The sequence below is a fragment of the Sceloporus occidentalis genome, unplaced genomic scaffold (genome assembly GCF_023333645.1).
Source record: "Sceloporus occidentalis isolate IW3139 unplaced genomic scaffold, rSceOcc1.0.p SCAF_1, whole genome shotgun sequence".
Lineage (NCBI taxonomy): Eukaryota > Metazoa > Chordata > Lepidosauria > Squamata > Phrynosomatidae > Sceloporus > Sceloporus occidentalis.
In genome coordinates, this window is record NW_028316981.1 from 150796251 (window position 1) to 150811169 (window position 14919).

Genomic DNA, 14919 nt, shown 5'->3' on the forward strand with positions numbered 1-14919 from the left:
TTCCTCATGCCTCCTCTATGCCAATACAAGAGCCATGGAGCTGTATATTGAGGTGGGGAGCAAGGAGCTTGACGTGCAAGGGCCAAAAGGTAGAATTCTGAATTAATTTGAACTTTCTCCACATTTAAATTTTAAGAGATATTTTGACATGTTGTAGTTCTATAGTGTTGTTATATTGTAATGTTGCAATTTTTGTTTATTGTGTTGTGTAAATGTTGGAGTGGCTGGTATGTTTGTAAAATGATTTGTATTAAAAGAAATAAAAATATTATTTAAAAATTGAGAGATATTTTAATTACATTTAATATTGAGAATTTGGACCAGGGTTGCATCCGCACTGCAGGCATAATCCAGTTTGACACCACTAACTGCCATGGCTCAATGCTATGGAATTCTGGGAATTGTAGTTTGTTGTGGTACCACAGCTTTCTGGCCAAGAAGGCTAAATGTCTCACAAAACTATAATTCCCAGAATTCCATAGCATTGAGCCACAGCATTTAAAGTGTTGTCAAACTGGATTGTTTCTGAAATGCGAATTCAACTCCAGCGATCCAAGATGAAAACTACTGGTTGCTCATCTCATATATTAATTAACTAACTAAAATAGGGGTGTAAAAGGATATAAAGGAATCCTGCAGCACATTTTAGATTGGGGAAAAAATGAAATTTAGCATAGGTTTTCATGGATTCAGATAAATCTATCAGATTCCCCCAATGAATCAGATTCATCAGATGGTTCACCAGTCCATGAATGGACTGAGTCCACAAAAGCTTAGGCTACAAATGACTTTTCCTCAGTTTAAAAGGCGCTAAAATATTATTTGATATTTCATTATGCATAAACAGACTAAGATGGCTATGTCAATTAATACTACTCAAATAAAGGTAAATACTGGTTGCAAAGCTGCTCCATTTGTCAACGAACATTTCTCATTTTCCAAATTAAATACTGAGGAAAAGATTTAAGAAGCCCGGTCTTTTTTAACTTACTGGGGGAGGGGGGGGGGAATACCAGTGAGACAAAGAGTCCTTTTATCTCAAGAGCGGGAGGCAGGGTCTGAACCAGTGGCTGGAAACTGGACACATTCCAGTCAGAAATAAATATGTCATAGAAATAAGCCCCATTGTTAGGCCGCTGCCTCTCACCCATCCCAGATCCACAGATGCTTGTCCTCCTCACAAGGCCAGCATTCCTTCTCCTATCCATAGAACTACATCAGGAGTATGCATGAGATTCTGAAATCACATACCCATCCCAACACCTACACACCTATTGCTTCTTTTCACACAGTTTTTGCATAAGTATCTTTTCATAGATTTGTCCACGGCAAATATATCACAGCAAGTCTAAACTACAACCATTGCACTTTGAGAAAGGGTCTTCAATTGTGTGCTCTGTTGTATTTGTTGCTTTTCCTTTCAATGGGCATACTTTGTAATTACTTTTAATTCTATTGATAGTTTAATTATATGTTAGCGATATTGTGTACTTCTAGCTATACCTTTCTTAACTTTTGTAAGCTGCATTGAATCTCAGTGGCTTGAAAATGGCAAGATATAAATAAAAGAACAGCAACAGCAAAAACAACAACTGAAGTGGGCAGAACCTTGGGTTTAGATATTAGCTTTCTGACTCAAATCCCTGTTCACTTTGGAAGTGCATTGCCTCTTAAGTGTAGCCTACTTCACAGGATTGTTGTATGTCTAAAATGAAATATCTTCCTGTAAACTACCCTGCAGTCTAAGAGGAAGGGTGAGAAACAAACATGACAAACAAATAACAGATTTGGTGTGGCTCTCAGAGTGAAGCCTTCCCTTCTCGGTGACACATGTCTAGGCTCACTTGCTCATTTTGTAAACTTTGACCCAGGTGTTTTTAAAGGCACAGTGCATCTCATTTGCTTCAGCTCTCCAAATGGCATGGCAGGTTCATCTGCTTCTGAGCCAATTTGTGGCTCATGCAACACAGAGGCAGGGTGGACCTGAACAATGTTTTTCTGGTCCCTCCCAACCCTAAGATACAATTATTTTGTACCTAACCTAGAAAACATCTATAGGGTTTTTTTTTAAATCAGAGCACAGAATTTTTGGGAGGGGGAATGTCTGTGAGAAGGCTCTTGGTGACTTTCGCTGGCATTAACAATCCATGCATACAAACAGCAGCAGGGCTTTGGGAGGTAGCTGCCCTATTGGCTCATGAGCCAGTGCTGGCAGGGCTGTTTCTGACTTTACAGACAAAATCCTATACTTCCTCATCCTTGCAACCCTTTTACCCCAGCATTATCCTGCTGCCGGCTAATAAGAACATTGTTGTTCTGACACCCAACAAAATTGTTGTTGTTGTGTGCCCTCAAGTTGTTTCCGACTTATGGTGATCCTAAGTTGCCATATTATGGGGTTTTCTTGGCAACATCTGCTCAGATGAGGTTTGCCACTGCCTTTCCCTGAGGCTGAGAGAGTGAGACTTGCCCAAGGTTACCCAGTGGGTTACATGGTCAAGCGAAGAATCGAACCCTGGTCTCCAAAGTCATAGTCCAACATTTAAACCACTATGTCATGCTGGATCTCTCTTGTATCACCTTTGAAACTAACTGAAAGAAAAAGTTGTTAGCATGAGCTTTCATAGACTTGAGTCTACTTCTTCAACTGCACAAAAGCTCATGCCACCAACTTAATTCTTTCAGTTGGTCTCAAAGGTGCTACAAGACCCCTTTGCATACTGATCTAGATTAACACAGCTATATCCTTGAATTTAATCTTAGGAGTCATCCTAGAAGAACCTTCCCCAGGGTTGTTGGGCCACAGCCTCCACTGTATGCTGTGTGTCTTCAAGTCATTTCCAACTCTTGGCAACCCCAAGGCAACAGTATCATGGGCTTTTCATGGCAAGATTTGTTCAGAGGAGGCTGAGAGTGTGTGACTTGCCCAAGATCACTTCCACTAACTCCTGTCAAAATCTTGGGATTATAGTCTGATAACTGTGAAGTATGTCAAATTGGGGGAGGCCTCCTTCACCGCTTGGGAGAGCTACTTTTTGGACTATAACTGCTAAGATTCTCTAACTAGCTCAACCGGTGGTATGTTGGTGAAATCAGGGATTCTGGGAGTTACAGTTCAAAAAAATTAACTTTTCCAAGCTCAGGCTATGCTATGTATGTGTTCCCTTCCTGAAAAGGAGCATCTCTGGAAAAATCAAAGAGCACTGTGTCTGTGTGCCGTGGCAGTAATGCTGGGATAATGGTGGGGATGCTGATAAATGTCTGAGCTGCTACGGAGCTAGAGGGATGGCATGACAGTGCTCAGGGTGGGCAAAATGGATTTCCTCTTACCATGCATGGCATTCAGGTAAAGGCAGGATAACCTTGTGGAAAGCTACATGTTGACCTTGTATGATGAAATGGGTTTGTCCAAATGCCAAATGAAAGCAATTCCTCAACCAGTTACACCACACGTTGCACGGATTGTTTTTTAGTCTTAAGCAATTGAGCATTAAGGCTAAAGTCTGAATTTAGTAAGGGACCCCTTGGTATTTACACTGAAGATCAATGATCAATCAACAATGCAGGTTGTCCCTCCTCCAGTGCAGATTGCAACTATGCAATGCACAATGGCTATAGCCAAGTCCTCACTTGGTGGCCAACCTCCCAGTGATGAGTTTCTCTTTATGTAGCTAGTCTAGTCCTTGGCTAACATTCAGTCCTCCTCCTCTACTCAAAGCTTTACCAGTTGTTTACAACTAACCTGAGCTTACACTTCAAAGGCAAATCCTTCATCCATCCAGGGTCACCTCCATGCCACAATGGGGAAAAGCAGGACTTTGTGGAAGTCCTTAGCATCCAGTCCCCCAAAATGAGAGCTGTCAGCAACACATCTCATTCATACCTGATGCCTCTGGGATTGTTATGTTTATTGGGTGGGCTGGCACTGTACACACATACACACGCACAGACTCAAAATATAGACTGGGAATTTGTGGGTGCCTTATGCCAGTATGATACCCATTACACCAACCTAGTGTTTTTTGTTTTGTTTTTTTGCAGCACTGTATAATGGCCTTAGAGGAACAGCATACAAAGCCACCTGCATCACTGAAAAAAGCTGCCCTGCCAGTTTACAGACCATTTTCTCTCCTGACAGAGAGGGCTTTGCAGCCCCTGCCTTCTTGACTGAAGTGGTGTGAGTGGAAGGGTGCGGAGGGTGCGTACCGCACCGAGTGACACTCAAGAAGGGGGTGTTACCTGGTGGAGTGGTACACCCAGAGGGTCCCGTATGGCTACTGGGAAGGTGAGAAAGGGCACTTTCCAGATTGCCCAGTAGCCCTTCCAGACCCTAAATGTGTCCTCTGGAGTACCACACCCCTCAGTAGCAGTAGCTGCTGGGGTCTGAGGTATCTTCAGAGCTCCCAATAGCAAAAGCCCAGTGGGACACCAGAGGCCTTGAGGGGGGCTGCTGTAGTCTGGCTGGGCAGGAGGGAAGGGCAAGGCAGTTTGCCCCCCCCCCACACCGTGTGACACCAATCCGAGCGACACCACTGCCTCACTCCTGTGCCAGCAGCCATTTTACCCCACCACCACCATTATTGCCTTCTCTTCACCACCTACACTGATGTAATCATGTGAAGAGAGTACTGAAAAGCATATTAAAAACGCAAAACAGTAAGGAGACAAGCTCTATGTGCTCTATGATGGCCCACTGTTTATTCCTTTTAAAATAGCCCAACATATTTCAGCCTGTACGAGAAAAGGCCTTCTTCAGGGGCTAAAATGCACTGTATGGGTTTTTAACTGTAAGCTGCTTTGATTGACCTTGGACAGAGAAATGGGGCATAAACAAAGCTTTTATTTTATTATTATTTATTAAAAACAAACATTCTATAGAGTCACTCCTGAAAACGTGAGCAGTACTTTACATGCCTTTGAAAGCATCAGGGAAAGCATGTGCAGGTGTATTTCACATACTTTTCATGGAAAGGAAAAAAAAACAAGCCTTCCTATCAGCACTTGACTTTTTAAACCAACTTATATGTTGGCACGCAACTGTGATCCCAGGTCAGTTTAAGAAAGCAATAATTTCTTCAATCTCAGGATTACTCAGGCAGGTGTGTTTTTTACTGGCATCTCTATAGGGAGGTTTCCTTCCACTTTATCTGATGGGCACAGTTTGTTTTTTCGTTCCACTGACAATGGCTACAGCATACAAGGGGAAAGCAATTAGCAGAGGTCAAGAATGTTGACATAAAACTGGTTTCAAGCAACCCAGGAAACCTGGCCTCTATTATAATAAGCCAGGGAGGAGAGCAAGAAGACTCATTAGCAAGTGTTCTTTGGGAAAATATAAACAAGGTCCACAATATAAACAACACAGAGGCCTCTAGCTGTCATGCAACCATAATGGCAGGAGGAGATTCAAACACCAGCTCATTATCCCAGAGAAGAAGAGTTTGTTTCCTTCAGGGAAGAGAAATTAAGAGTATAGGTTGAGTCTCCCTTATCCAGAATTCCAAAAACCGGAATATTCCAAAAACCAAAACCTTTTCCACGGGTGGCTGAGATAGTGACACCTTTGATTTCTGATTTACCTTCAGACTATGTATACAAGGTGTATATGAAACATAAAATGAATTTTGTGTTCAGACTTGGGCTCCATCTCCAAGATTTATGTACAGATTTCTTTGGATTCTAGAATATCCATTTGCATAAATAAGTACAGTACTGTATATTCAAATACAGGTGTTCCAAAATCCCAAGAAATCTGAAATCCAAAACACCTTTGGTCCCAAGCATTTCAGAGAAGGGAGACTCAGCCTGTATATCTGCACAGCACAGTTAAAAGCAGGTTGATACTGCTTTAACAGTCATGATGTGATCCTATGGAATCCTGGGATTTCTAAAATGGTGAGGAACTTAGAAGGTACCAAGGTATCCTGAGAAAAGAAGAGTGAGGATTATATCAGTCTATAAATAAGTGAATTTAGTTTTGGGTTAGCTCTATAATTATCTGTCTACCAGAGTTACAGCAATTTTATATTACTTTAGCCGAGAACTGAGAGTGTTCCAGTCCACTCTTCTGAGCTACAAATCCTAGACCTCTCCAGCTGAAAATGCCAAGTACACCTTCAAACTGCAGACATGGGTGGAAGTGTGCTCAAAACTCACAACTTACAGGAGGATAGTCCACCATAAGAGATCTGACCACTGAGAAAGCAAATGTAAGCCACTTTGCATTCTACATAAGGGGAAAGGTGTTATATAAGTTTACATAAATAATTTTATTGCGCAGCTTACCCAGCTTCATAGCCCATTGGCAGACAGCTTGAATGTATAAGTACCACATGGTACTGTGCAAAGGACAAGACATTGAGGGCACATCAGAAGAAATGCAGTGTGAAAACCCAAAAGGGGCATCAAGTGTTCCTAAGCAAGTATAACTTGAGAGAGAAACTCACTAGAAATGCAGCATGGCAAAAAAAAAAAAAAAACCCACATAAAGAAAAAACGGGGGAGTGTCATCATGTCCAACTGCACAGGTGACTGACACAAGTGTGCCCACCGCTACTCATACCGGTAAACATCTTGCAGAAACGCCCTGAGAGAAGGAACCAGATGAAGTAGGTGAAGCGATAAACAAGGAAGCCAACTCCTGCAAGTCCACAACTGGGCAAAGCAGTGAATGCAACAATGGCATTGGCTGGTCTCTTGTTGTGCACGGTGCTTCACAATTCTTCTTTTTGTGTGTTTGTGACATCACTTGACTCCCGACAAGGGGCATGGACACAAGCCTGGCATTGAACAGACTACTGTGGTGACAGCAGCAGATTTTTTGTTTATGATTTAATACATTGCCTCACAGTTAAATAAGGTATCTAAGAGTAACTTGTACACACACCCAAAAACAAACAGCAGAAAACACATGCACTGCTCTCAGTTTAATTGAATATCTCAGTTTAATTTATGAAATTCACTGCCACAAGATATTATGGTGACCACTACCATAGACTGCTTTTGAAATGGATCAGACACATAGAAACAGGACCATTGCCCCTGGAAAGAGGGACCACATCACATAAAAGTACAAAAATCATCCAAAAATGTGCATCTGCCAGCACGCATAGATATCATTTTTAAAATAATTACTATAAGTTTAAACAGAAATGCAGTACAATATCTCCCTGGTGAGGAAAACAGTGAACAGGCACATGGGTCAACTGGTCAATCTGCTGTCAGGTGCTTATGGGCAATTCAAGGTCCCTGCTTTCACTACTGATGGTTTCAGATCTACATAGACTTGACTGAACAGCTATACAAACAGAAGACATCTTTGAACACAGGATGGTCTGCTGATGGCCCATTAAAGAGAAGATGGCTCCAGAGACTAGAAATGTTACCTTAGGATTGTCATAAGTCAAAAATGGCAAAGTAAGATGGTTGTATTTAGTCACCAAGGATGTCCCTTAGCTTCTAACAATCTATGGACTACCCCTCAGTTTCAAAGGCAATAAGCTCCTCAAGAGAAGAGTGTAGGAGAGAGAGCAAGTGCATCTTAGCAGGCACCTAGGGATCCATCTACATTGTAGAACTAAATGGCTCCATGGTATGGAATCTTGAGATTTGCAGTTTTGTGAGGCACCAGCACTCTTTGGCAGAGAAGGTTGAAGACCTTGTTAAATTACAAATCCCTTAAGATGGCACTTAATGTTGTGTCAAACTGCATTATTTCTACAATGTAGATGCACCCTAGGCTGGGTCAGAAAGGTCAATGGCTTCCCTACAGGTTTTCTTGGTACCATTGGAAACAGGATGCTGCACTAGTTGGGCCCCTGGGCTAATCCCAGTTCAGGGCCTTCTAATGATCTTATGGCACAAAGTTACTCTTTGGATGGGAGACTGCCAACGAATCCCAGGTGCTGTTGGCAGTACTGCAGAGAAAGGAAATGAAAATTCTTGTGGTTGCTTAAGTTGACAGGTGACTTGAAGGCACATACACAGAGGCAGGTAAGCTTTAAGGTGGTCATCCCCTGTGGGAAGTGTGAAATTAGAAATAGAAAAGAATAACTAACTAAGCTGACCCTGCTTAGCTGCCAAAATCAGACAAGATTGGGTGCGTTTGTAGCATTTGGGCCTAAAACGCACTCAAACATTTCCCAGAGCGCTAGCTATTAACTTTTGGTCCTCCTGATGTTTTGTAATTCAGCCGTCAGAAGCTTCAGCCAGTAAGGCCAATGGTCAGGAGTTTTGGGAGACAAAACACAAAACATTAACAAGGGTAAAATCAAGACAAGAACCAGCATGGTGTAGTGCTCTGAGAGTTGGACAACTCTGGAGACCAGGGTTTGATTCCCTGCTTGGCCATGTAAACCTACTGGATGTCCTTGGGCAAGTCAAACTCGCTCAGCCTCAAAGGATGGCAATGGCAAACCTGCTCTGAAGAAACTCGCCAAGGAAACCCTGTGATAGGGAGTCTTAAGAGTCACCATAAGCCAGAAACGTGAAGGCACACAACAACAAAGGTCAAGAACCACATAGCAAGAAGATGGGCCTTCCAGATAATTTGGGGCAAAGAAAGCATGATGTAAATATCTCACAGAAGTACAGTTCCCAGGATTCCTGAGCCAGGGCGGTTAAAGAGGTCTCAAACTGGATTATTTCTGCAGTGTGTTTGTGTCACTGGGAGCCAGTGTGGCGTAGTGGTTTGAGTGTTGGACTCTGACTCCAGAGACCAGAGTTCAATTCCCAGCTGAGCCATGAAACCCACTGAGTGACTTTAGGCAAATTACACACACTCAGCCTCAGGGGAAGGCAATGGCAAACCCCCCCCCCCCCCCCGAAGAAACTTGCAAGAAAATCCCATGTTAGGGAGTCTTAGAGTCACCATAAGTCAGAAACAACTTGAAGGCTCACAACACACACATACATATGTCACATGTTTTGTTTGTTGTTGTTTTTGTGTGCCTTCAAGTTGTTTCCTAATGTGACCCCTATCACAGAGTTGGACATCCAGATAAATCCACAGGGGGGAAAGGGACACTTGGGGCAGGCTCTGGGAAATTGTGTTTATTCTGTGACAGGTGGCCAAAGGGTGTGGGGGCAACACTATGTTAAAAAATTCCAAAATATGACAATGCCTAGTGAGAGAGATTAACTTCTTGAACAGTATCCATTCAAGGGGCTTCTCTGTTTTGCCAAGTCTGTTGGTTTAAGGAGCCACAAAAGCAGATAGGGTGGTGGACTTAGCCCTGTGCAAATCAGATCTTTGCAATCGTACCTGAACAGGGTATGGATATATTGGATGGAATGAAGGGATGAAAAATGTCCTGGAAAAACTATAGGCAGAGGTGGGAAGACTTTCTTCCCCACTAGTAGGAAGGCAGAAACACGTACAGGAGACCTTGTCCCCACATCCAGAAGAAGAATTTGCTACAGTCAATGCTTCCTCTTCATAAATTCATGACATCAGTCAACAGTAATGTCACCCTTCCCTCTCTGAATTCTGGATGAGTTCTGCTCTGGTGCCAGAACAAACTACCATTCCCAGAATTTCATAGTCTTGAGCTATGGTGGTTAATGCCGTTTCAAACCGGCTTACTTCTGCAGTGTGGATGCAGCCAAGGAGATATCTATTTGCATGCTGCATCCTGAAAAGGAGCCCCCCCCCCCACACACACACACAGGCTGACTCCCCAAGCTAGCACCCACCAGCTTTTTGACCTACAGCTTTCATGAGCCCCAGCCAACATAGATGGGGATGAGGGGAGCTGTAGGTATGGAAAACACCAGCTCAGGGAAGGCTGTATTAAAAGGACAAACTAAACACTTCTAATATGCACATATTTTGGTGAGAGTCTACTGGCTCTGAATTTCTTTTCCCAGTGCCCGCTCAAGATGATTTAGTTATCACTTCGGATTTTCTTCTGACAATCACTGAGTTGCACAGGTAGGCGAGCGGTTGTTTTTCACTCTTCTTTTGGCATGGGTGGAATCAGGTTTTTAATCTATCTGAGTGACTGGAATGTCACACACACAAGGCTCACACACCCTTGTAGTCTATTAACCTGTCTGGAGTAGTTACCACTCCCTAATTTAGTTACGAGGGCCAGACCCATGTTTGAGACAGAAGTGCACAAAAATGACCTCTAACAGTGGCAACGGTGGGCAACAGAGAGCAAAGCCTGTCCAACTCAAACAATTTCCCACAATGCCCCAGAGTGGCCCTATGTCCAGTGCTCCTCAGAGCATTCTGGGACAAAGAATGAAATCACTGCAAAGTCTTCAAGGCTGAGTGCTGGAAAATTTATTGTTTTCTTTTTACTACAACTTTTAGACAACCCTCCTGTCAATGGCCTGGTTGACACAGGAATTATGGGAGTCGTAGCTACTGTAGTGTTGTGGTTTGAATATTGTACTATTGACTCAGGAGACCAGAAAACGAATCCCAGCTCAGCCACTGAAACACACTGGGTGACTTTAGGCAAGTTACACTCTCTCCACCTCCGAGGATGGCATGGGCAATGGTTTTCTATGTAGAAATGTACCAAGAAAACCCCATGATAGGTTCACCATAGGGTCACCGTAAGTCGAAAACAATTTGAAGGCACACAACAGCAACAACAAAAGTGCAAAATAATGTCTCCAAACTCCAAGGCCTTTCTGAGGCACTTGTGGTTATCCAACAATCATGGGTCATTCTTCTGATGCTGTTAATAATTCCATAACCAGTGAATAATAACCCCACATTTAAGGAATAAACCAGCATTGAAGGGCAGGATAAATCACTCCTTTGTCACTTTTTAAACCACTACCAGGAAAGGATAATTAAAGGTGATAAAGAAGCATTGGCAAACCTCCTCCGAATAAATCTTGCTAATAAAACCATATAATAGGGTTGCGATATGTCGGAGTGGACTTGAAGGTGCATAATAATAAGGAAACAGCCAATTCAATGTTAAGCCTTCCTGAGTATATGGCCTGGATAGAGAACCACTCAGGAGGTACTTCGTTGCTGTTCTTGTGTGTCTTCCTTTCTGACTTGTGGCAACTCTAAGGTGAACCTCTCATGGGGGTTTCTTGGCAAGATTTGTCCAGAGGAAGCTTGCCATTGCCTTCCCCTGAGGCTGAGAGCATGTGACTTGCCCAAGGTCACCCAGTGCGTTTCATGGAAGATCTGGGAATCAAACCCTGGTCTCCAGAGTCATAATCTAACATTCAAACCAATACACCATGCTGGCTGTTGTAAACATCTGCTAAGCAGGGCCAATCCTGCTGTTAAGCGGCTGCCTCAGGATGCCCAGTTTGGGTATCATAAACGGACAACCAATTTTCTGTGGGTTTTCTGGGCTGTGTGGCCGCATTCTGGAAGAATTTAGTCCTGTCATTTCACCTGCAATTGAGGCTGGCATTTTCAGAGGGTGAAGATGCCAGCCACAGTTGCCACTCTCTGAAGATGCCAGCCATGGCTGCAGACAAAACATCAGGAATAAATTCTTCCAGAATGCGGCCACACAGCCCAAAAAACCCACAGAAAACTATGGATCCTGGCTGTGAAAGCCTTTGACTTCACATTGGACAACGTACTGGTCATTATTCATAGTAGTAGTGGGTTGAGCTGGAAATCTAACCTGACCCAAATCATAATAATAATAATAATAATAATAATAATAATAATAAAATGGTATCATGTACTTTTGTGATCCTCCCCAAATCCTAGTGCCACTGCCTCTCCTCCCTTCTGTGCACTTAACCGTTGTATGACGGGGCAAATCTATTTGTATTTTTACAGTCTGGAGTTTAGGAGACTCTGGACCAAGTTTATGTCTGGGGCGTCTGAAGTGATGGAGTCCATGCAACTGGGGGGAAAGGGTTTGGGGGCCCTCTTAAAGTCTCCCTGGGTGTCACATCCCCTGCATGGAGGGGCCTGGACCGAGAGGCTTGCTTCTTTGTGTTTGTTATTGGGCATTTGTGTCCATGGCAGCCAGTGTGTATCATCTGCACCAGGGAGCCACGGTGGCACATGTATGCCATTGCACAGACAGTTTGATATACATTGCTCTGAGGCGTCTATTCAAGTGTTTGGGACAGATGCACTTTGTAAGTTGTAGGCTTCCTCCTTTGAAATGTGGGAAGGGCCACTAGGCAAACAAGGGACGTTTATGTCTCAAATAAAAATCTGCCTGGCTGAAGTGGTCCCTCCTCACTTGCGCAAAGCACTCCTGTTTTCCATCCAGCAGAACTTCTAATAATATAATAATAATAATTTTTTTATTTATATACCGCCCTGTGGCGAACCAATCCGGGCGGTTTACAGCATTAAAATAACATACAGCATAAAAACAGTTTATTTCCCTCCCCCCTTAAAAAGTAATTAAACAACATATCTAATTTAAAACCACAATAACTAGTTAAAATAACAATAAATTAAACAAAATAATACCAACCAATAAACCACTGCAACTTCAGTTCTAAAGAAAAGGGGGCTTTGGAGACATTACTGAGGAGGGGGAAATCCTAAGATCCTGAGGCCGGGATATTTCAGTCTGGGAAGGCCTGCCTGAAGAGATCCGTCTTGACAGCCTTTTTGAAGCTGTCCAAAGATGTTAATTGACGGATCTCATCCGGCAGGCCGTTCCAGAGCCTAGGGGCGACAACAGAGAAAGCCCTCCGGGAGGTCGCCGCAAGCCTCGATTTTTGAGGCTGCAACAAGTTCCTCCCAGAGGACCGGAGAGCGCGGGGAGGATTGTATGGGAAGAGGCGGTCTCTGAGATAGCTTGGACCCAAGCCATTTAGGGCTTTAAAGGTAATAACCAACACCTTGTACTGGGCCCGGAAACCAATAGGCAGCCAGTGGAGGGACCTCAAAACCGGAGTGATATGGTCCCTTCTGGATGTTCCTGACACAAGCCTGGCTGCCATGTTTTGAACCAGCTGTAGTTTCCGAACCAGGCACAAGGGTAGCCCCATGTAGAGCGCATTACAGAAGTCAAGGCGTGAGGTTACCAGCGTGTGCACAACTGTCTCGAGATCCCTTACTTCCAGAAAAGGGCGCAGCTGGCGTATCAGCCGAAGCTGATAACAGGCGCTCCTGACCGTCGCATTAACCTGATCTATCATCAGGAGCGACGAGTCAAGGAGCACCCCCAGACTGCGAACGCAGTCACCAGAGGAGAGTGTGACCCCGTCCAGGACTGGTGGTTGCAACCCAATTCTTGGTTTCGGGGCCGCTACCGTGAGCACCTCCGTCTTGTTCGGATTCAGCTTCAATCTGTTTTTCCTCATCCAGCCCATTACCGCCCGAAGACATTCATTGAGAGAAGAGATGCCATTAGAATTCGAGGCCGACGAACGAGACATGGAGAAATAGATTTGGGTGTCATCAGCGTACTGATAGCACCCAGCACCATAACTCCGTATGATCTCACCCAGCGGCTTCATATAGATGTTAAACAACATTGGGGACAAAATAGCTCCCTGAGGGACTCCACAAGAAAAGAAGAGAAACAAAGAGCTTACTACTACCATTATTATTATCTCATTGACATCCAGATTTTCTCCTGACATAGAAGGCGGCTAATAACAAGTTAGCCAGCATGGACAGTCAGCCTGGTGTAAAGGTTTAAGTGTTAGGCTATGACTGTGGAGAGCAGGGTTTGAATCTCCGCTTCACTATGGAACCCATTGGGTGACATTAGTCAAGTCGCACTCTCTCAGCCTCAGAGGATGGCCAGGGCAAACCCCTTCGGGAGAAATGTGCCAAGAAAACCCCACCATAGCTTTGCCTTAGGTTCCCTATAAGTCGGAAACAACTTGAAGGCCCACAACAACATGGCGTAGTGGTTTGAGCGTGGGACTCTGGAGACCAGGGTTTGATTCCCAGCTCAACCATGAAACCCACTGTCACACTCTCTCAGCCTCCAGGGATGGCCAGGGCAAATCCCCCTCTGAAGAAATCGCGCCAAGAAATCCCTAGGGCAGGCTCGCCTTAGGGTCGCCATACAACCCATTAAAAACTACCCAAGAGCATTACTTTTTTAAGACAGTATCGAGTTTGGAAAACAATGAACCCATTTGGCAAGGCTCCCTGGAGAGCCCTCCGCAGGCCCCTCCTTCCCTTGAGGCCCCAGCGCCCAGGGCAGGCTCCAGCCTCTCAGCCAAGAGAGGGCAGGGAAGGCGCTCTGCACGCGCTCAGAGGCCCTGCTTCCCCGCCACTCCTCGCCAGGGGACAGGTCGGGGCCAGGGGCTGCAACCTCGGAGAGCCTGGGCAGCAGCAGCAGCAGCAGCAGCAGCAGGTGCCTTTGGGGAAGGAGCCCCTCCTCCTCCTCCTGGTTTTCCCTGGAAGCGGAGGAACAAGATCGCGCAGATTCCTTCCAGTTTGCCTTGAAGTTTCGGCCCTCCTCCCTTGCTGCGGTTTGGGGAACACACAACATGCAACAACACACAACGACACACAACACACCTTCCATGGCCACGATCCGGCCCGGGCAGAGAAAGCGGCTGCATCCGCACTGGAGGAACAACAACCCGGTTCCATCCTGGAACCAACCCGGATCATTTCCCCAGTGCGGATGCAAACAGGCACCCAATGCTCTAAGCTTGGAAGGCGCAGTTTCGGCTGGGGAAGCCGCTCCAGATTTGTTGGGTTGCTTTTTAAGTAAGCACACCACTCACACACAACACAATGTCACACAACTTCACAACAGCCCATCCCCTTTGCGCTCTTACCTGCCTGCGAGGCGACGGACTGGAGGCTCCCCAAAAGGGAGAGCAGCCATGGCAGCCAACTGGGGGGGCTTCGCCTCATTGCGGAAAGGGGGGCTTCTCGGGTCCCTTGCCCCTTTCCCTCCTGTGCATAGACTTCCTCCCTTTGGGACGGAGCAGGAGATCCAGGATCAGCCACCTGATCCCCAAAGCCAAGCCAAGACCCGGGATCCA

The 14919-nt window shown here is 44.9% G+C and overlaps 1 protein-coding gene across 1 annotated transcript in view; it reads right to left on the bottom strand.

Annotated features, from left to right (window-relative positions):
- The window catches only part of ERBB3 (erb-b2 receptor tyrosine kinase 3), a 115095-nt gene extending 100307 nt beyond the window's left edge, over positions 1–14788 (bottom strand). The window contains exon 1 of the mRNA XM_089527149.1: positions 14710–14788. Coding sequence (XP_089383275.1) covers positions 14710–14788 — 79 coding nt within the window. The remainder of the gene's footprint in view (positions 1–14709) is intronic.
- Positions 14789–14919: the final 131 nt, after the last annotated feature.